The sequence below is a fragment of the Balearica regulorum genome, chromosome 25 (genome assembly GCF_011004875.1).
Source record: "Balearica regulorum gibbericeps isolate bBalReg1 chromosome 25, bBalReg1.pri, whole genome shotgun sequence".
Classification (NCBI taxonomy): domain Eukaryota; kingdom Metazoa; phylum Chordata; class Aves; order Gruiformes; family Gruidae; genus Balearica; species Balearica regulorum.
Window position 1 is genome coordinate 3,232,588 of NC_046208.1, and position 22,202 is coordinate 3,254,789.

A 22,202-nucleotide genomic window follows, 5' to 3' on the forward strand; every position below is an offset into this window, starting at 1 on the left:
GACGGCCGGAGGGATGGCGGGAGGGACACGGGACGGCCGGAGGGATGGCGGGAGGGACGCGGCACGGACAGACGGAGGGATGGCGGGAGGGACACGGGACGGACGGAGGGATGGCGGCCACCCCGCCGGCTCCATGTGGGCTCAGCGGCACGTGACCCCCAGGCCACGCCTCCCAGTCGCGAAGGGGCGGGGCCTCGCTCACCCACGGCTGCGTGGGTGGGATGCTCGTCGTGGGGGCGGGGCAGGGTGTGACGCTACGCGCGTCTGGCCAATAGGGGAGTCGCGCGGCGCGCTGGGCAGGGCCACCATTGGCGGGCGGTGATGTCAGGGCGGTGCGGGGCAGCCCGTAGCGGGTCCGGCGCAGCGCGGCGGGGCAGAGCGGAGCGGGCAGCGGGCGGCGCCGCGGGTGCGCAGGGTGAGATGCCCGGCGCACCGGGCGGGAGGGCGGGCGGTGGCTGCGGCGGCACCGTGTGGGGGCCCGGGGCTCCGGGGCCGCGGCAGGGTCAGCGGGGGGTCGCGGCAGCCCCTGCCGCAGGGAAGGGGGTCGGTCGGTCCGGCTGCCGGGGCAGCTCTGCTCTGCTCGGGGCAGCGCTTCCCGGGGCCGCTGTCACCGCCGGCGGGGCTGGGCCTCGGCCGGGGCCGCTCTAGACGTGGTGGCTTGCGGGAGTGTGGGCCGCCCGCTCCCCCCCGCCCTCGTCCGGCAGCGCTTCCGCCGCGAACGGGGCTGCCGGTCTCTGCGGGCGCTGCGGCATCTCCAGCGCTGCGGTACCCGGAGAGGGGGCAGAGCCCCGGGCCTCGCTCCGTCCCCAGGCCCCCTCCGGCTCTGCGCTGGGCTCACGGGAGGCAGCGCCGGCTGCCGCGGTGGTGCCCGGCGGCTCCGTGCGGCGCTTTGACCTCCGGGCAGCATGCCCGTGTCCTGTGGGTTGGGGGTCCCTCCTGGGTGCTTGCTTCTGGGACACGGGGAGCGAAGAGGTGGTCTTCCCCTCAGGTCCCCGACACAGCCCCCCGAAGTGTGCGAAGGGTTGTGAAAGAGGGTTAAGGAGTCAGGGGGATAGTAGAGCTATAGCGGCTGTATGTTGAAGGCACAGCATTCAACACATGTTGGAGGAAAATGTTGTTGAATGAATGAGCCGTTATGCTGACTGCCACGACACCAGACAGAACATCTGTATTCCTTCCGTACATTTCAGGTGAAAGACAAGTTCTTGGAGTGTGACGTTAAATTTAAGGCTGTCCAAATGCCAGCTCCCACCCTACAGCCTGCTCAGCTCAGTAAGTAACCTTAACTGGGAACTTGCTGTTACTTTAAATAAGAACTCTCGTTGCCTGGTGCTGTAAGGTGAGAAATTGTTCTGGAAGCGGAGGATGACAGTGACACTTGGAGCTTGCCGGTATTGCTGGCCGTTTTGACGGAGAGCGCGAAACAGGCTGAAACAGAGCAAAAGCCTGCAGGAGCCTTCAGACTCAAATTCTGCAGAGGGACAGTGCCACTGGAGAAAGTGACAAAGCCCTTGTAGTAAGAAGAGCTTTTCTGGATTGTATCATCTCTAAAAACCAGTCTGTCTCATATCTACTCTCTGTTTCCTCAGCCCTTTAAGCTTCTGTGTTATTCAGTGGTCTTGACTTCATCTGTTTTTCTCTCTGCCTTGTGTGCCCCATCACAGCAGTCGTGCTGCTGGAGGAAGACCTGGAGAAAATGCACTAAAGTGTCACACATCAAAGAAGAAAAGCTTGGATCCTGTCTTGGTGGCTGCTATACGGCACGGTACTGGAGAGGAGGAGAACTTGAGTGAATTTGCTGTAGTTCCCAGTTCCTGCAGTGTTCCCTGCTAGCTCAGTGGTTGGGGTCCTCCATTCCTGGACTTTGCTTGATGGGGATCTCTGCTGCAGGAGCAGTCTCTGCACTCAAAAGCAGGCGAGCAGGGATAGGAGAGGTTGCCTCTAGATGCTGGAAAGGCCATTTGTATAAGCTTCTGGCAGAAGATCTCCTCTGGAACAGCTGCTGGCTGTAGGCCCACCAAGCCAAGGGTCAGGATAGCCTCTCTGCAGCATGTCTTCCAAGCCAGAGCAGAAGGAGACCCACCAGGCCAATGGGGCTGTGCTGCCCATTGTGCCCGTGGACTGTCTCACCAGTCCGGACCGGGGGCAGCTGGTGGAGCCCTCGGATTTCCTGGGACCCGATAGTGATGGGGTAGAAGTGGTGGTGTTGGAGTCCCGTGCCAATGCTAAAGGAGTGCGAGAAGAAGATGCCTTGCTGGAAAATGGTAGCCAGAGCAACGAAAGTGATGATACCAGCACAGACCGAGGTCCTGAGCCAGCCTCTCCCCTCAAGGAGACATCCTTTTCCATCGGGCTGCAAGTCCTCTTTCCGTTCCTCCTGGCAGGCTTTGGGACAGTTGCTGCTGGAATGGTGCTGGACATTGTGCAGGTAGGCTGATACATCCCTGGCATGGCACTGGGCTCTGAATCCTGTCTCTCTAGACCATGGCTTGATCCCAAGCCAGGAGGGACTCGAATGCCTAGGCTTGCTCAGCAGATAGCAACTGGGAGGGGAGGAGACCTGTTACCTTGCATGCCATTTGGGATGGGGGGAGGCAGGGGTGACCCCGGTGATGTCTGGAGCGAGGGGAGAAGAGCCTGTGGGCATCCCTGCGCTGCAGCTGCCCTGCTGTGGCTCAGAAGAGGAGATTGTAGCTGGCACACGTGCAGCCAAAGCACCTGCTTGGGAACTGAGACCGCTCTGTGTGTTACAGCTTGAAGTAAAGCGCTCCCCAGATGGTGGCTGCAGGCATCCCACCTCCAGTTGCTAGTTCTGCACGTCCTGTGTCCCTTTTCCATCTTGGATGTTTGCTGCGCTGTTCCAGTACACCAGGCTCGTGCCAGCCAGGTTAATGATTCGCCTGTCACGGTGTGTGTGGGACGCTCACATGGGGGCTCGCTCCAGACCTCGAAGGTTGTCCAAGTGGCCCTTATGCTGCCTTCTCACACTTTTGAAGTGGCCAGGGGTGACTGGGCTAACAGGGTGGTTCCTCCTGAGCGATGTGTGGAGGTGATCTTTTGGAAAGGCTCTGGATGAAAACTGATGTGTTACCAGACATGATACCTTATCAGGTCTCTCGTGATAGGTGACACTGTGAGAACCTGACAGCTGTGCAGCTTGCTTAGGTTTTATGTGGGAAGTGTGACTTCATGGACTGTGGCTCCTGTGCCGGTCTCTCTAGCACATGTTTTCCAAGTGTGTGTGTGTCTGGTGGTGGGTCAGCTGCTGAACTAACTCTTCTCCTTTGCCCTGAAAGACAGGCTGTACAGAGTTGTCTTGATGCCCAGCCCAAAATGGTGAGTAAGGCACAAAACTCAATCATCCTTGCAGTGTAGGTTTATGAAACTATTTGGATGGAGGAGGCAGCCATTTTGGAACTGTGGTCAACCAAAAATGCTCTGCTTGAAGCTCCTCTGTTTGTTTAAGTGGGGTAAACAAGCCCTTGCAGTGTTGGCATAGAAAGACTTGAATGTTAGTCACTTGTCTGTGTTACTGGCAGTTACGATCATCTTCACCCGAGCTGTGTGCCAGTAGGGCTCTGTCGTACTTGGGGAAGCCAGGCTTTTCTCATATCTGTGGGTGGTCGGGCAGACTCTTCTCTTGCTTTCTTGCCCCTAATGGCTAGTTTCCTGTGTGCCTTTGCATGCTGGTCATCCTTATGGTTTCTCTTGATGCAACCTGTTGAGAGAGTTTTGAAGTGACTTAAAACAGGAAAGGCTGGCTGCGCTAAGTTAATCCGGGAGAGATTTACCAGAATAATTTTCCTGAAAGACGTTTCAAGCATGTTTCCCTTTGCGAGGTCCCTGTAAACTCATGCATGGCTCTTCTGGCAATTGCCCAGGCCAGTGATACGAACCCAACCTAAAGCCTTTCCCGGAGAAGGAATGGCCCTTCTGGCCAGGGAGGAACGGGGCAGGGGTGGGATACTATGGCATATTGCTGTGTTCTCCTGCCTTTTTTTTTTTTTTTTTATGGCCATTAGAATAATTCCTTTGTCTCTCAGCAGCTCAGGATGTGGCTATGCAGCTTGTCCTGCCAACTCCTCTAACTCCCTTTAGCCTTGGGATTAAATGAGACATCTAAATGCCATAGGGTAGAAAAGGGGGATGGGAAGCATGTGGCCTCGGCTGGCTTGCCCGCAGAGTCTGGGGAGCTGATCTTGATAGCTGGCTTCCCAGAGACTCAAAGCCTTGGATGAAAGGAGGGAAGCATGTGGAGTGGGTGGCTGGCGCACTGGGGCGGACTGGAGTCCCACTGCTTGTCCCGTGCAGCCATGGTTTGCGATGGACGGAGGGCTCCATACACTCCGTTTCCTCCGGTTTGGATAAACGGACTAATTGGCCAGCTGTAATTGGTCTCCCTACTGTGAAAACAAGCAGCCGTGGCCTTTGGCCATGCCGTCCCGTTAATGTGTCCCTATGAATTTGCCTCTCAGGAGGAGAACTTGCCTCTGCTCCCTTTGGGGTCAGAGAGACCTTTGGGCCAGGTGACACGTGAGCATACCAGCTGCTTTTTGTGTAGATGACTATTGGCACAGTCCTTTCCCCCAGCAGAGCCCCGATTGTTGTTTTCCAGATTTGTCTGCTCCCTGGAGGTTTTTTGGATGGGATGGACAGTATTTTGTAAGGAGGAGGGAGTCTGCTCATTTCCCCTGCTTGACCACCTCTGGTGTTAGCATCCCTCTGGGGTGGCTCTTAGCCGGGGCCAGCGGGGAGTGCTGGCCCTGGAGCTGTAGTTCTCCTGTTAAGGCTGCTTGTTCCTTGGCGTTTGGAGGCAGAGTGCTGGGAGAAGCACTCTGTGTGAAGCAGCCGCACCAAGGCAGTCATAGCTCCAACCTGCAGCATGTCCCTCCCCTCTGAGCTGTCATGAATCACCATCCCGCAATAATCTGAGCGAAATCACGCTGTTACTCATGACTCGTAAGCCTTAACTTTGCATGCGGTGACTAAAAATGACAAGACTGAGAAGCAGCTGTTACCCTGGAAATATCTGTTCTCTGCAGGTGCAAAGCTTCTGAAAGGCAGCGAGCCTGCAGGCAACTGCAGAACACCACCTGGGGTTTGATGTTTCTTCCAGAACCTCTGGCACTTCGGGGTCTGATCTCACCCCCTTGGGTACTGCATGGGAGAGGCCGGGGTCTGGTGGCTCTGGTGTCTTGGTAGATTTGTGTTCAAAGGGACCACAGGCTTAGCAGAAAATGAAGTTGAAATAAGTTAAAGCTAGATTGCTTATAGTTTCTGTGCTCCCCCTCCCCTGAGGGCAGGGAGGAGGTGCTGGAGATGAAGTGCCTCTCCCTGTAATTCTCTTCCACAGCTCTGCTGAAAGCCAGCCGGGAGCCCCCTCGCTCTCCAGTGTGGTGCGTCCCCCTTTGCACGGACCAGACTGGACAGTCTTGGAGGATCGTGGGCGCTGTGTTAGCCCCTCTGCTCACCTCAGAAAACAGCTTATTTCTGTGCCTCTCAGAGGGGCTGTTACAAATGGTAAAGGGATTTTAACAGCTCGATGTCCTGAACTTAAATTCATGTTTCATCTTCTCTTTCCCCTTTTTTGTCTTCCCCAAACAGTCTGGTTCTGGTTCTCCCTTGGAGCCACATCGTGGGCACACATCTCTGCAGGGAGCTTTCTTCTCTGCAGGAGCCAGGGAGGCCTTCGAGACGTACTAAATGCCTGTAGACCAGTGTTGTATAACATCTTATATTAAGAAAGTTGGCAGGAGCTCATGGGTCCTGCTCTTTGCAGTGAGCAAGCTGCTGATGTCTGCAGAAATTTCCTTGTTTTCCTTCACCAAAGATGGCTTTTATTCTTTTATTCCTTTCTCCAGGAACAGCCCTGTCTTGCTCAGGGAGCTGCTTTAGCAGGCTCCAGTTACAGAGGCTTCTGGCACCAGCTCACAGCGCAACCTCCTTTAATGGTTAATTTACAAAGCCAGGGTTGGGATAAGGTGAGGGAGGGCTGTGAACTTGTGCTAGCTATTGCCTGATCCTGCCTCTATGATCTTTGGAGGCAGAAAGAGCCAGGAAACTTTTGCACAGCACTTCCAGCCTGCGGTCTGACTAATGACGATGTTCCTTTCATTAAGTGATTCTGGTGACACCCAGCTTGTCCTGCTGGGAAGTGGGAGTGTGTTGCTTGCTGATTGAATTCTAGATACTGCTACGGGAAGTTGTAGCAAAGGATTCACCGGTAAAACAAGTAGCAAAATAATCGTAACGCCTGTCTAAAAATAGATTGAGGAGAGCCGTGCTTGCCTGTTCCTAGATGTGACCTTAAAGGAAGCACAGCCTGATGTGCCACTGTGTCGGATGAAGTATTTCAGATTGGTTCTCCCTCCTGCCTTTCCTACCCTGCTGAACTCCAACCTCCCCCTGCTCGGAGAGTCATGCAGAGCCCGGACCCTTTCAGGGTGCCTTTGGCTGTGGTGGAAAGGTCTCAGGTTAGCTGAGCGTGGGGTGGTTGGAGCAGAGGCTGCAGGGACCACAGTGGTTTCCTTAGGTGCTGCCCATCATGGTGACTGGGAGAGGACTCTTCATTGCATGAAGAGAGTCTGGAGACTGGGTATCCTCAGGAGCCTTGTCCTCGAGCAGAGAGAGGGTTGTGGCTGTGCCTGAAATAGCTGAGCAGCTTTCATCTGTGCACCTGGGAGCTGGAGAGCATGGTTAGCTTGTCTTACCAAGCTGTCAGAAACATTAAGGGGATTTTTATTGACCGGAAAACAGTTTTTCCCTTTGAGGAAAATGGTCCCAGTTCATCCATCTCAAGCACTTACCTGCCTCCTGTGATCACAGTTTTCTCTCAAACGGTTTTTCAGCTGCATGCAGCTTGAATGTGGTATTGCAAAGGACCTGGCAGGAAACTGGATTTCGTTGGCTCAGTGGTGAAGGCAAGCAGCACAAAGGATGGAAAAATAAACAAAAATAACTGAAGTCCTTCCCCACAGGAAGGTATTAGTCATGCAGGTAGAGTGACTTGTATTTGCTGGAAGGTGTTGGCTGATAGTGTTCCTTGTCCTAGAAAGAAATGCCTGTCCCGTTGGCTAGTTAGCCTGACGGGCTGACGCTGTCAAGGAGAGTGCTGCAGGAGATGGAACCTGTTGCAGGTAGCGTTTGCAGGAAGAAAGCTGCGAGAGCCGTGGCTGTTAACTTGCTCAAAACAGCAGCCAGCTGTTGAGTGTGCAATTCCAGCTGTTCTCGGTGTCCTTTAAGGAGTATGGCTGTCAGGCAGTGCAGGAAGTGGGAGTTATTTTGGACACAGGGCCTGCTCACAAAACATTCATGAAAATAAAGAATTGAGCAATGAGGTTTGTGTAGCTTGCAGGGTTTATTTTAAATGTGGTTGTGAGTTGGTTTTGGGGCGGTTTTGTTTTCATGGAAGCCAGCTGCTCTCTCCTATAAGACTGCTTTCCCTGCAATTACTCTTGTTTTTTCCTAAATAACTGTGCATGCCCCTTCTGCCTCGTGCCCAAGGGAGCTGACTTGAATGTAGAGCCACAGTAGTTGGTAAATACCTGAGTAATGTAAGTGCAATGTATTTGTAAGACACACATATAGGGAGTGGCTCTCATCTGAGACTGACAGACCTTCAGTACTTGATTCTGCCAAAAACTGCAAGTATTGGGCAAAATCTCTTCGTCTTTTCCCTATTTTGGCCTCTGTATGCGTAAACATTTTGTCAGTGGTTAATCTTTGGGGGATTTTTAACTGAAAGTTGCAGGCTGAGATCCGTGTTTTAAGCTCAGCAGGATCATGTGGTCACTGCCACATGAATGTCAAAAACAGTAAAATTGCTGCAAAATTCAAAGTGTGGCACCAGAAGGGGAACTGGGTTGTCTGCTCAGGGCCACACATGGGCAGTGCCGGCTTGCAAAGGTGGATGAGTAAGTGACACTCAGTCCAAGGCAAAGGTTTCTAACAGCCGTGATTATTTTTAATGGGCTTTGTTGTTGTTGTTGTTTTAATCTTGCAGCACTGGGATGTCTTCAAATACGTGACTGAGGTATTTATCTTAGTACCTGCATTACTGGGCCTGAAGGGGAACCTAGAGATGACTCTGGCATCTCGCCTGTCGACGGCTGTGAGTACCCAGGGAGTCGAGGGAGGGAGCGGGATACCTGGTTCGGGGAGGGGTGGGAAGGCGTACGCGTGCATGGTGGCTGGGCAGATGAAAAATCTCTTGTCAGTCACCACTGAAACCAGAGCCTGGAGTTCAGCGTGCTGGGATGCTGTCTTCATCCCACTGGACTGATCAGATTTGAAGGCTTAATAGTCCTTAAGCTTTGCTGACAGTTCATTTCCTTTTCGTGGCTGCTCGTGGGCCTGGAGGCACGGTGTGTGAGCTGGCTTTGGCAGTTTAGTGGCTGGAGTGCTTGGATCTAGGTTGTTTTTTTCATGAGGAAGCTGGGTGCAGGCATGTCATCAAAGCAGGCTAAAACAAGCCTGGTTCAGGAGGGCTAGGAGATGAAAGAGAATTGTACGGCAGAGGCTAAAAGGGAGGGGACCTTGCAGTGAGAGCTAGCAGGTGGATTGACAGCCTCTTGAAGTTGATGGAGAGGCACGGTCGGGCATTTCTCTTGCTGGAATTCAGTACGATTCCTGTGAAACAGTGAGCTCTCTGTGAGAGATGGGTGCAGGCTCTGTTAGCTCCTCAGAATACTGTGTTAGTCCAGCTGTAAATGAATTGCTTTGTGTTTAAATGTTTTTATAACACAGCAGTCTGTCTCTGTAGCTGAGCGGCGCTGGAGAGACTAACATCCTCTCCTAACAGGGACAATAATACTCCTTCCTTCTGCAAAGCATCTTCTGCTTGAGCATGATGGCAAGTGACTGCCTGATGTTTCTGTGTTTCCCACGTTGGGAGTCCATATAGTTTTGAATCTTACATCTGAAAGGTGTTAGCTGCCTGCTGCCAAACTTTTAACTCCACTGGCTGTGCTGTGAATTGCTGGAAGAGAGGCAAGCTGCAGCAAGCAGCCTGGTCTTGGCCTTGACAGTGCAGAGGAGCCGACCTACTTTGGCCTAAGAGCTGCTTGGGAAGTGCTCACTGAGATGTAGGGATGGAGAACTGTCTGCCTGAGGGGTAGCAGCAAGCATAGCTAGCAGAGAGCTGCTTCTTAGCATGCTCCCTTCCTCTCAGCCTTCCTCTTTCCAGTTGCTGCAGGGGAAAGCACAGGAGAGTGTTGAAAAGGTCTCTGTGTATCTGCTCTCCTGGGTCCTCTCTTGTTCTTCCATCTTGAGCAATGGGGGTGATGCCAGCTGTGTCTGTTTGCTCCTCAGTAGCTTCTTGTTGGCCTCTGAGGCCCAAGGTTTCTGGTGCGCTCCTGGGTGGTAGCAGAGCTGACATTTTGAGTTGCTCATCCAGCCTTTGTCACCTGCAGCCCCTCTTGTCCCTCATGCAGTAGCTCCCTGTAGGTACCCTAAGGGATGCTGCTCTCATCCACTGAACCCGTGGCATGTATTCTGAAGAGTCTGGGGTTGTCCCTGCTGTCTTTGGGGAGCAGGAAGGCAGAGAGCATTTCCCTGGACAAGCCCTTGGCTTGGCCTCTGCCTGCCGATTCCTCTGACTGTGGGGACCGCCTCCTTCTTGGATTCAGCCCTTGCTCCTCATTCTCTGAAGGAGCAAGGTGCTGAGCTGCCAGGAGGGATGGTCCGCCAGCATTACCTGGCCAAAGCCGAGCTGTGGCTGCTCCCCCTCGGTGCTGGTGTCCTCTCCCCAGGCGCTGCCGGGACAGACAAAGCTGCTGGAGGCCTCGCACACCCAGCTGTGCTCCAGTGCCAGGGCTGGCAGGGACAGAGGCTGAGCGCTGCAGCATGTCGCAGGCTGAGCTTTGTTTGCCCCTTCGTTCTGGGAAACAAGTCTCTTTGTTTTATTCACTCTCTATTGTTCAGATCACGTCAGGATCCTTGCTGTCCCAGACACAGGCCGTTCTCCCTCTCGGCCTTGGCCAGCTTGCACTTTCTGAGCATGGGCTTATCGGGGTGAGCGCTTGGCTCTCCTGGGACAAAGGCAGTATTTCTGCAGCCTCCGTTTTCTTCATCCTCTTCCCTTACGGGGCTGGCATGGAGCAATGTTGGGACAGGCTTGGCAGAGAAACGAGACTGTGCAGAAAGTCACAGGAATGCAAAACTTCCCCTCTCTGTGTGGTGGCTGCAGCAGGGTCACGAGGGAACTGGCCCAGAGAGCACCCATCCGGCTCACCTGCCCGGCTGTGCCGAGCGGCTGCTGCCCTTGCACCAGCTTGGTCTCCTGGTGCCACCTCCTGCCCCTGAGCTGGTGCCTGTGGGGTGGTACTAGCCTCGTGGGCCGACATCTGAGCTCTGTCCTCTGCTTGCCTTTGCCCTGGCAGGAAAGAAAGCTGTGCTGCCTCTACATGAATCCCTTAGCCTTCCCCTCCACCTCCTCATATCTGCATGTGGTGGGATAGGACCGTCTCGTGGGGTTTCCATTTTTTTTTTTTTTTTTTTTTCCCCTCCTTGCCCTGTTCATCTCTCAGCATGGGGGACCCACGTGCAGGCGTATGGAGGGAGCTCCCCCCTGACTAGTGCTTCACGGTGTGGGTCTCGTGCTCTCTCTGCAGGGAAGCAGCCTGGAGTGGTTTCTCAAACTGTGGGTTTCTAATTAGTGCTGCATTAAGGCACCTCAGAAATTCCTTTCACAATTAAGAAGCAAAACTCTCCCATTAGTTAAAGGATTAAAATCCTGTTGCCAGTGACTACAGCTAGGTTATGTTAATCCCAACCTAATTGCCGTGTGGCTGGAATTTTAAGGTCAGGCTTCATATGGAGCTCAAATTCCTGTGCTGGATGTGCTCAGTGCTACTCCAGTCAACTTTTTGTTGGTTTTTCCCCATTCTTTCCTCCTCTTCACTAAACCGACCAGAATAAATTCACTCCAGAGATGGACACATCTCAATGCTGATTGAAATGAGCTCTCAAGTGCGTGCAGTAAAGGGAGCAGAAGGATTAGTAGGTTGCTGATGACTTGGTTTTTGCAAAGACAGCAAGGAAACCTGAGAGGTAGAAATTGCTGCTGTATGGTGCTTCCGCTTGAGTTTGACACCGTCAGCCAAGATGTGTTTACCGCTTTCAGATTGCTTGAGCCTCTCCCTTGTTTCCTCTTCATCAGCTTCTCATAACACAAGATTGGATATAAGATTATACCCTCTGCGTGTCCGTTCTTCCCATTTCCCATAAAGACCTAGAAGGTGCTAGTGAAGACCAGAACCCTTATGCTCTGCAATAACCAGCAACCTCCAGTGATTCCGCTGGGTTATTTTGGATCATACACCACGGAATTACAGCAATGTTCCGTCTGTTCTGGTTAGTCTGATTAGCATCTCCCGCAGTTGTAGCGGTGCCAGATGACCCGTGTGCCATGGCTGCTTCCCGCTACTCAGTAGGTCTCCACGTGGCATTAGCCTTGTTTACTCAGCTTTTAACTAAAACAGTAGTTCTTGCTGCCAGCTTCTTCAGCTCACGTGATGCTACTCTGGCCCTGGTCCATGTCGGAGCTGGGGCACATAGCTGACCTGAGTCGATGCACCCCCGTTTCCCTCCTGGCTTGCTGACCTGAGGGGCAGCTTGACCCAACTGGGCCTGAGCCAGGCTTGGCTTGATCACCAGTGGAGTGAATTCAATGAGTAAATAAGCAGCAATGCATGACTTTGCATGGGGACAAAGTATATCTTGTTGCTTTTGCAAGATTTTCATCAGACGTTCTATTGACGTCGATTCCCCTTTACGCTCCCTTCAAAACCCCCTCTGTAGTGGGTCTGGCTCCGCTCCTGCTGCGTAGGAGAGTGTCAGCCCATTCCTGCAGCTGGGAAGGAGAAGGTGGTGAAGCTGAAACTGGGAAGAGCTTTGGTGTTCTGGAGTACAAAACCAGAGTAACTGTTGGAAGCGGCACTGTTAATATCCAGGGTGTACAGCCCAAGGGACTGTCACAGACTGGGGTGTTACTGCAGAGCTATGCCCCAGCTGTACACACACACATGCACACACAGACAGGCATGTTTTTTCTACTGAATTGCTCTCCCATAAAGGCTGAGGATTTGAGGTCATTATTCTCTCCTGCTCCCAGCACAAACTTGCATAGCTGGAAGGCAGGAATTTGACTGTTAGCAAATGCAAAATGCTGTCAGCCTTTAGTGATGTTGTGATGTCCTCTTGCAGGCTAATATTGGCCAAATGGATACTCCCAAAGAGCTCTGGAAGATGATAACGGGGAACATGGCTCTGATACAGGTAAGAAAATGTGAAGGGAGGAGGAAGTGGGAATATTGGTAGTTGGTGAAAGCCAGCTGTGGCAAGTGTCAGGTTTAAATGCCTGGGGTTTGGTATTGGCAGCTTCTTGTCCCATCACCATTTTACTGTAGTGGTTTGCTCTACAGGTGGGACTTGGTGTTTCCCCACTTGATGCTCATCCACCTGAAATGGTGGTACGCTGGTGGTGTTTCCCTTTTCTCTTGCCCTGGGACCATTTTGCTCTCTAGTTCTCGTAGTGACTGGTGTTTATTTTCAGGTTCAGGCTACTGTGGTTGGCTTCCTGGCCTCGATTGCAGCGGTGATATTCGGATGGATCCCAGATGGGCACTTCAGCATTGACCATGCTGTCCTGCTTTGTGCCAGCAGTGTGGCTACTGCTTTCATTGCTTCCCTTGTTCTGGGTGAGAGACAGACCCTGCACACCCTCCATGCACCTCTTCCTAAAACGATGGGCTCTCCTTGGCCTCATCCTGTTTTCCTCTTCTTGGCTGTAGGCATGATTATGATTGGGGTCATCATCGGATCCAGGAAGATGGGGATCAATCCTGATAACGTCGCCACACCAATTGCTGCCAGCCTGGGTGATCTCATCACCCTGGCTCTGCTTTCAGGAATCAGCTGGGGCTTGTACAAAGAGCTGGGTGAGGAGCAACAAAAGGTCTTTGTCTCTCCCTGGTCTTTCCATGTGCTGCAGCATCTTCCTCACAATTCCCCCTCTTCCTGCCCTTCCTGTTCTCAGGTTATGTAGGATGCCTGGCCTGGAAGCTACCCCAGTTAGTGAGACCTGGTCAGCACTGATAAGGGGAGGAAATACACCTTCTTGCTGCTCTTTAGCTGCAGACAGTCTTGGCAGTGATCTGCCCCCTTCTCACTGGGTAAAGTGATAAGGGAGAGGTGATCTCCTTCCAAGTGCCAGGGGCTTGATTGTGGCTAAAGGAGCAGGGGAAGGCAGCTTTGGATTTCATCTTTTGTACTGTCAGCACCAGCTGGGGATCCTCAGTGCAGAGCTGCAGCTGTAGACTCCAGACTTCCTCTACCTTCCTTCCCTGGCGGCTGGGATGCAGGGGATGTGACTCAGCCAGGTTCAGCCAGAGGTGAAGCAACGCTGGGAGGTCTTGCCCAGGAGTGGGAAGTAGGAATGTGCAGTTGAAATTGAAGAGATCTCGCTCGGATCTGTTGATAAAGCCCCTGTGAGTACACCAGGAGAAGGAAATGCCATGTCCTGCAGAGTTGAGGCTGGCCTGGTCTAGTTTGCCTGCCCTTATTGGAGTTTCATGGGTGGCAGTAACCTGTAGATAGGCTTGATGAGCTCAGCTGAAGTAGTACCCCTCCTCACTGCAGCGGAATGCGTCCTTGATCTGTTGCCTCTGCTTATTTTCCCCCTTCAGAGAGCAAAGCCTATGTGAATCCTTTGGTATGCGCCTTCTTCATAGCTCTGCTGCCCATCTGGATCATCATTGCCAAGAAGAATGCAGCAACTCGGGAGGTGCTGTACTCTGGCTGGGAGCCAGTCATTATCGCAATGGCTATTAGCAGGTAGGAAGGCATGGAAGAGTTCCTCTCCCCCAAACACAGACAAGGCACCCTTTCCCTGGCCCTTCAGCCTCGTAGCCCTTGGTAGATTCTGGAACAAGAGGGAACCAAACCTCTTCTGCTTCCGCAGTCCAGACTGCCAGGGAACTGGAAGTCATTTTGTGTGTAGACAGACACAAGGTTCCAGGTGTCGAGGCACAGGCGTGATTAAACACCTGACTGCTGGAATCCAGGGGCTTAACAATATCCCATCTGCTGCAGAGGGAAACCCTGGCATGGCCATGGAGTAAACACAGATCCCATTTAGAAGTCTTCTGCACAAGAGCCCTCTCTGTCCTCTGAAGGGCAGGATTGCTTCTGATTATTGCCTTGCAGTAAGCTGTACGTTAGGGGATTTAGTCTTTGGGTTTTGGCAACAATGAGAAAAGATCCTGCTAAAACTGTCCTCAGTTATCAGATATTGGGGCTTAAAATCATGTGCAACAACCACACCTGTAGGCGTATATATCATCACTGCAGCAGAGCAAGCCCTCAGTGCTCTGTGTGTGTATTTCCTAAGGACCTTTCAGCACTGACCTCTTCAATCTTCCCTCTGCAGTGTTGGGGGTTTAATTTTGGACAGAACGGTCTCAGATCCAAACTTTGCTGGGATGGCTGTCTTCACACCAGTTATTAATGGTGAGTTCCTTCCCACTCTGGTATTGCAGCTCTTGGCAGACAGTGGAATTGTCCTGTGTGCCTTATTTCAGGCAGATTAACGAGACTAATTCCCTTTTGATTGCCAGTGAGACACAGTGGTTAGACCCAAGCTTCACAGCAGCGTGGCTCCCTCTGGTGCCAGCCTTTCATGGGAGGATGACTGGCCTGGGAAGCCATTGCCGAAAAGACACGTTTTCCAGGGGCCCAACAAGAACTGTCTTTGTTCCCCGATTCCTCCTGGCTGGTGGAAGACCCCCGTCTTCCAAGATATGTGCCTTGTGGAACCTGATGACATAAAGATTTGGATTTGCAACTCAGAATCAGGAAATCTAATTGCTTCTGGTATAAAGCCTTGACCTCCTTTCTGCCTAATGAACCAGGGAAATTCCTTTGTTTATTACTTTTTGCAATAAATGGAGTTAATTTAGAGCCAGTGCATCTTGTGATAGTGGGTTCCACCGTTTCGTTATGCCTCGTGCACGAAATAATAGTTTTAAACTTCCTGTGTCTGTTTTGGTCGCTGACTCGTCTTTTTTTGTTGTTGTTGTTTCACGTATTTCTTCCAATCAAAGCTGCAATAATAATATTACTGTAATAGAATTGCATCTATTTTATGAAGGGGCCTGAGAGGAAATCGTAGAACAGTGTGCTTTGTCTCAGCTCTTTACATCCTGCAAAAGTGTAATTCGGGTCAAAAATAGACTGTCCTACATTATTCCAGCACCTGGCAATTCCAGGTCTGCTGGCTGTTGAAAATAGCTCTTCAAAAAGAAAGTGTCTGAGAAGTCATCTTACTGCTCTCTCCTTATCTGCAGGTGTGGGTGGCAACCTGGTGGCAGTGCAGGCTAGTCGCATCTCCACTTACCTGCACATGAGTGGGATGCCCGGAGAGAGCTCTGAAACAGCCCCTCGCAAGTGTCCTGGCCCTTGCAGCACTTTCTTCAGCTCAGGTATCCAGGTCAAGTGTTGAAATATATTGACTTCCGTCAGCAGCGGTTGCTGTAGTTGGCTGGCTAAACTAGTCTGTGACTGTCGCAGGAAATGGTGGCTGGAGTCTGCTCAGAGGCAGCTGTCAGCGTAGGGATGTGGCTGGTCCTCTGGCCTGCCCTGCCCTCTAGAGACAGTCAGACCTTTAGCAGAGCTGCTGTGCGAGAGGACATGGCTCTGCTGGATGAGGAAAACGTGGTGCAGAAGTCTGATGCCCTAACCGTCTAATGCTGTAAATCCTCCACCCTCTAAATCTTTTCCAGATGTGTCCAGGATACTGAAACCTGCCCTGAGGCTGCTCTAGTGTTGCAGCTCTGCTGGGCTTGTAGAGCTGCAGTTACGAAAAGCTTCTCACTTGCAAAAGCTTCCTAACAGCTCTGTTATTTGTGGCAGTTGTGTGGCAGAGCACAGCCCAAACTTGCATTCCAGCACAGAGTGCAGGCAGAGGTTATTTACTCTCCAAACTTCCTCAAGAGGTTTGATAGCCTGCAGCCAGGTCCAGGCCTTCTGGACCATGGCTGTCCCTGAGGAGCAAGGAGGGGCGAGAGGTCTCCAACATGGTGATCTGTTTGGGAACTGATCACCAGACAAGGTGCAGACAGAGCTGTGAGGAAGTCCAACGGTCGCAGGAAATTCTTGGCAGCTCTGTACTGAGCACTGTCAGAGGTGGGACACGAGTCCTTTTGGCAGCTGAGGTCTGAGCACAGTTTTTGCTCTGGGGACAGAATTAAGCTCTCCTACCGAGCTTGGTGCGAGGAGTCCTTGGGCGTCCTGACAGCTGGGTCATCACTCAGGGTACTGCCTTCCAGCCTAAATCTGCAGTGTGAGGATGAGGGTCTGGTGAGCTGGGACCTGCTTCCCATTTGATCGTAGTCGTGCTGCCTTGTCTCCTGGAGGCTGCAGAGTTACTCTGCTCAAGCCTAACTTAAGCCTGAACTCCATCTTTCCTTGCAGATGTGAATTCTCGCTCTGCTCGTGTGCTCTTTCTTCTGGTGGTGCCTGGACACTTGGTTTTCCTTTACACCATCAGCTCCATGCAAGGTGGACACACTACGCTCACCCTGATTTTCATAGTCTTCTACATGACAGCCGCGCTTCTCCAGGTAAGCTGGAGCCTTTCCGGGGGCTGTAACCCCTCGGGCTAGAATAAGGGGACGCTGCCATGTCACCTGCAGAGGGGACCTGTTCAGCCACTTAAGTTGTAGATATGCTGCTGAAGGTACAGCGATACACCCTGTCCCTAGGTAAGAGTTTTATGTGCTGGGGAGAGCTATGCCAAGTAGATTGTATTTGTCAAATGAGCCGCTATCAAACTGAATAAATCCTTCTTTGTTGATACCTGTACACACAATTTTTCTTTCCTCCCATTCTTGGCAAGTTTTGAATCTGTCTTTTGTCTCTTAAGTCTTTCTGATAGCAGAAGTGTTTACCTCTTGTGTGTTAATCTGTCATATAAGGTGCTTTACCAATTTTAAAACTGCTGGTGAAGAAAACAGGATGTGGAATTTGCAGGGACCCCATGCCTTCTGTGGCTTGTCCTACCCTTTCCCTGCCTGCCCTGCAGCGTAGAGACCTGCCGACTCTGCAGCGCGGGGCTCTGGTCTCCTCGCTGTGTGAGCCCCTAGTGATGGCTGTTCTGAGGAACACAGGCAGAGCAGGGTATTTGTCCAGCGGCCACTTGCAGGAGTCTGGCTGCCTGAGTAGGGAGAGACACTCTGGTTAGGGAGTTTCCTGCTAAGCCCAGCTACGCTCTCCCTCTGCTCACCCCCTCTGCTTGTGGAAGCTGGGCTTGGTTTCAGTGTCCCCTAAAATCAACAACTGAGGCCAGCGTGAGGAAATGAGTCAGAGCATCCATCAGAGGCAAGAGCAGAGTGCTGTCATCCAGGAGGCTAAGTTTAGGTTGCGAACTCCTGCCGCATGCTTGGGCGCTTGGAGGGGGCTTCCGCTCACAGCCGCTCTGCGGAGCCGCTGCTGTGAGCAGTCTGCAGGCTTGGGAGCACTAGAGTGGGAGCCGGGAGCAGATGGACCACCGTGTGCTGACTGCTGTGGTCCTGAGCTCTGCTGTGTCCTGAGCTCTGCTGTGTCCTGAGCGAGACCCTCCCAGCCCCAGAGACACCAGAGACGTTAGCAACAGGCCTGTGGCCACTTCAAATCCTTGTCCCAGACCTAGGGCTTGAGAGGATCCAATGCAGATTTCTTTTTTCTTTAGGCATTGATATGAGCCCCTCGCTGCATGGAAGCAGAGGGGGAGAACATCACACACTGGTAGTTTCAGCTGCTGGGCAGTTGCTCTTTTATTTGTGGAAGTCAGACGTTGCTGTCCCTTCCCGAGCATCCTGCATGCTTCTGAGTTCCCTGTATCTTTGCCGCGTATCTCTTCAAGCTTGTTCTGGTTAGATCTGAAACCTGAGATGCAAAATTTAGATTTTTTGGTGTTTGGGTGTCAGTGTTCTCCCTTCTGAGCCTCAATTTGATGGTGACGTGTGAAGCTAAAGAAGGATAGGGGCAGAGGCTGCTAAGGACACAAGGGATTTGGGTGCTCAGGGGCCCTCTGAAACTCGCCAATTCCTCTTTGTGTTGTATGTGTTGCCCCAGCTGATGTTCCATGAGGGCTGGGATTGCAGAGATTGGGATTTGTGGCTGATGTGGCTCTTTTCTTCCTGCCTCCCAGGTTCTCATTCTTCTGTACATTGCTGACTGGATGGTGCACTGGATGTGGGGCAGGGACCTCGATCCTGACAACTTCTCCATCCCGTACTTGACAGCGCTGGGGGACCTGATTGGAACAGGTCTCCTCGCTCTCAGCTTTCACATCCTCTGGCTCATTGGTGACCGGGACTCCGATGTGGGAGACTAGCTCTCCCTGCCCACCCCCCTTCCCACAGCTCTCCTCCTCCTCTCATTTTGTTGTTGTTGTTTCTTTTCCTCCACCCTTGCTCTCCTTTGCTTCATTCCCTCCACCCTGTCTCTCTTGAGACTTCATCTTTGATACTGGATTCTCATTATTTTCAATGGGAATTTTATGTGGTTTATATTTCAAGCCAAGTTTGTACAGAAAATAAATCTAGTTTTAGGAAGGACAAAAAAAAAAGTGTAACGAGACAATCACCAAGTGCAATTTTGTAGTAGTAATGTCTGAACCAAGGTTACAGTGAAGATACTGGTCAGTCAGATCCCGCAGGGAGCCCACCCTGTCCCAGTCACTAGAGGTGAAGGGCTGCTTTTTTCGCTTCATAAGCGTTTTAAATACTGGAGGTGAGGTTCAGATTTATTTTACTGAACAGGCACCTTCTAGCAAAGTACAACCTCATGGATGAGGGCATGCGGTATCTCCTGTCTTCTCTGCCCTGTCACCCTGCTCCTTCGTGTCCGCTCTCTGAATCCCCTTCCTGTGCCTAGCATCCAAAGCACACGAGTCTCTGTTAGAGGGATTAGCAAAGATGGCAAGGAAGGATCCTCTGCCAAAACACTCGTTCCAATGTGCCCGCAAGGAAAGTGAGTGATCTGAGGTTTGAGGACTGCAGAGCCCTGAAATCTGGCTCTGAGCAGGCTGGTCTCTGCTGGCAGATTTGGGGCCCCTCTTGCTGGCCTTTTGCAGCATCTCAAACTGCAGACTACTTGTTCTGCCTCTCATCCTGAACTGAGTTCAGCGACTGCTGCGTGCAAAGGGATACACTCTGTGCTTTGAAGAGGCCGTGAGCTCTCCCCATCTGTCCTCCTCCCCTTGGGCCTGACAGAGCTCTGCTGGAGGATCTGCTGGAGCTGTCGTGGATGCTGAGTGCAAGCCTCTCCTTCGTGCTGCTACGAGCACAACACTATTTTCATGGCAGCCTGCTCAGTTCAGTTGTCTTTTTTCTTTCCTGGAGGTGTGGATGGAAAAATAGATCCTATTTTGTGCATTAAGATTTTCTTTTAGTTGGTGAGTGCTGCTGAGGGGCCCGTTGCAGCTGGGAAGAAACTACCCAATACCTCTCCCAGTTGAGCCTGAGGCATTTCAAACTTGGGAGCGTTGGGCTCTTGGTGTCCCTTAGGAAAGGACATCCGTGTTCAGCCACTGGATTTCTCTGGATGTGTAGGCACCAGCTGGAAAACAGGTCAGCGGGTGCAGTCCAATTTCTGAAGCCCTGGTTCTTCGTGCAGCTCTGTGCCGGGCTCTAGCAAAGGAACCCGCTTGCCTTTGAGCAGGCGTGTAAAATCTGGCATCAGGGTTACAGCCCAGTGTGCAAGCGCTGGCCGAGCACTGCGAGTGCGGGGTTCCCTGCTCCCTTTCCCCTCTGGTTTTTGTGCTGTTCAGCTCTGTGATGGCTGAGATCCCTCCTCTTCCATGGTTAGTGCACGTTGGATGGGCTCTCACGCAGTCTGCTGCAGCGTAATGAGAGAAAACCTGTGCTGGCTGTGTGACTGAGGCATTTGTAAATGATCTTCCTGAACGCTGTTGACACTCAATGCTCTTTAGTTTTCCCATTTGGATATAAATCAATTCAGTAAACTGAGTGCAGTTTGATGTAAGAAGGTCTTATTGACTTGGAAACTTCACCCAGTTACACCAAGTTTAAATGATGTGCTCAAGCAGACAGTGCTATTAAACAGGCTCTAATGCGTGGATATAAATTCATTGCATAAGCGTGCACAGGGTGAAAGCTCTTAACATCTGTCAAGGATGGGGAAAATACAGTATATGCCATGGAGCCTGATTTCAGTGCTGCAGTGCGCAAAGCTTGGGGAGCTGCCAGTATCTTCCCAAACGCCGCAGGAATGCCTACAGTATTCAGCATAGTCGCGCCTCGCATCCTGGTCCCGAAATGACAGCAGAGCTCTCAGCTGTGCAGAACCGGAGTGCTGCAGTTCTGCCCCTGGTCTGGACTCTGCCTGTCCTACCTATTTGCAGCTCCAGAACATGACCTGAAAGCTGCTGGATTTGTGGTTTTCTGCTTTTCCTCTTGCTTTAAGTGTGTTCCTCACAGCAGAACACCACCATTGATCGGCCCGATTTCCTCCTTTAGTTAACTTCTGTATTTCTCATACAGACCAATGCTTGTCGTCTCTTTTGGCTTTCTGTCCCAGCCAGGCTGGGCATCTCTGCTCAGCTGGAAGATGTGGTGCTGGGAATGCTGATCTTCATCTGAAGTAAAGGCCAGGTTGGAAGATCTGTTTGTTACTCTGGACAATGTCAGAACTAGGTGAGCTCCACAAAACCCTGCCTAAGGGTTTTGCTTTAAGGTAAGGAGCAATTCATTAGGAACAGTTCCTGTGTCTGTTGTCCATCCCCCTCCCCCCGAAAAGAGCTGAAGGCACCTCTTATGGTCTGAGTAAAGACTAAAGTTAGTCTGGGATCAAGCATTGTCCCAACCCAGAGATCTGGTTGCAGAGCTAGTCCTTACTCTGGAGACAAGCGTGTTGGAAAGGAAGGTCAGGATTAGTGAGTGGGAAAGCAGTTCTGGAAAGCCACAGGAGCAGATGTATCCAAACCAAACAGCAGCCAGGCTCTTGGCTGCCCGGGACCTCTCTGAAGTTGTAGAAGAATCTTTTCCTGCATCAGTGGGTGCATACTGAGTTTTCCTCCTCCTGCCTGAGCTGTTTGCTGTGTGCGGGAGGCAGAGGTGGGATCCTTGCCCTGTCAGGCTGCTCGCTCTCAGACCCTCAGAAGAGCGGGTGATAGATTTTTGAGATGGTTTTCCCCTTTCTGCCTTGCTAATGTAACGTCAGGCTTGCTTTCCCCTTCCCTTCTTTGCACCATTCCTCTGTGGCAGTAGCTCTGAACCTGGTACTCTCCACCCTAGTGACGCAACTTCTTACAGATCTTGTTTGGCCAAAGCTCAGTTCAAAAAAAAAAAAAAAAAAAAAAACCCCAAACCAAACCCCCACAAACCAACCCTCAGAGCCTGCTGTACTGAAGTCTCAGCCCGGGGACTTCTGGAGAATTATCTGCTGCTCACCTCATTTCTCTGCCTAATGTTGAGGAATAGATAAGAGACTTCCTTCCATTAACACTTAAGCTTTATATAGAGAGAGATAGATATGTATATATATATGAGAAACTCTCCTCGTCTTTTAGGTGTCACATCACTACTTAGTTCCCCAAGAAAAGATTCCCCAGAGGAAGAATCTTCCATTTGTGGCCTCCTGTAAAATGAAGCGACTGGAGGTGACTGAGAGCTGTCACACTGCTGGGGTGGTGGTGTCCGTACGTTTATCTGAGGTCTAAGGTGTGTGTGGGGAACAGGTCAGGGAAGAATCTAATTTAAAATTGAAGAATATCGATGGTCAAAAACTTTGCCCACCAGTTGCACTCAAATGCATGCCTACTATACAGCTGACTGCAAATGAAAAATACTGGTTTACTCTTTTTATTAAAGGAAAAAGACTGTCTTAATTATTTATAGTTCCTATAACTGGATTGACAGATGTCAACTTAACTGATAAATTATATTTGATTAAATAAAGATGACATTTATTTATGTGGACTGTGCTGTCTTTCCTTCGTACGCCTCTCTACTTGCAAAACGTGAGACCTTTAACCAGCTTATTTTTGCTTGCACTGAAACTTTTGATATGCAGTGGAATGAAAGTTAAGAAAACCAAACAAATTGCTGGGCACGGAGCAGGTGGTGATTAGTAGAAATGAGAGGTGCCCAGCCTGGCTCCGGCCGTGCCCCTGGTTGGGTCCAGGTGGCCGTGGGGGCTCC

General features: G+C 51.6%; 1 protein-coding gene across 1 annotated transcript; it reads left to right on the top strand.

The window, feature by feature from the left end:
• Positions 1 to 1,785: 1,785 nt before the first annotated feature.
• On the top strand, positions 1,786 to 21,980 carry SLC41A1 (solute carrier family 41 member 1). Its single transcript, XM_010302610.2, has 10 exons — positions 1,786 to 2,428; positions 8,003 to 8,110; positions 12,205 to 12,276; positions 12,554 to 12,698; positions 12,792 to 12,938; positions 13,686 to 13,833; positions 14,429 to 14,508; positions 15,345 to 15,479; positions 16,471 to 16,619; positions 18,188 to 21,980. The coding sequence occupies exons 1-10, from the start codon at positions 2,051 to 2,053 to the stop codon at positions 18,371 to 18,373; spliced, it is 1,548 nt and encodes a 515-aa protein (XP_010300912.1). The 5' UTR covers positions 1,786 to 2,050; the 3' UTR covers positions 18,374 to 21,980.
• The last annotated feature ends 222 nt before the right edge of the window (positions 21,981 to 22,202 follow it).

What these genes read in the sequence shown, in the direction of transcription:
- SLC41A1 (XM_010302610.2), top strand. Translation starts at nt 2,051, where the DNA reads ATGTCTTCCAAGCCAGAGCAGAAGGAGACCCACCAGGCCAATGGGGCT. An exon ending in CATCTCGCCTGTCGACGGCT is followed by an intron (nt 8,111 to 12,204) that starts GTGAGTACCCAG and finishes GTCCTCTTGCAG; the next exon opens with GCTAATATTGGCCAAATGGA. An exon ending in CATTGCTTCCCTTGTTCTGG is followed by an intron (nt 12,699 to 12,791) that starts GTGAGAGACAGA and finishes TCTTGGCTGTAG; the next exon opens with GCATGATTATGATTGGGGTC.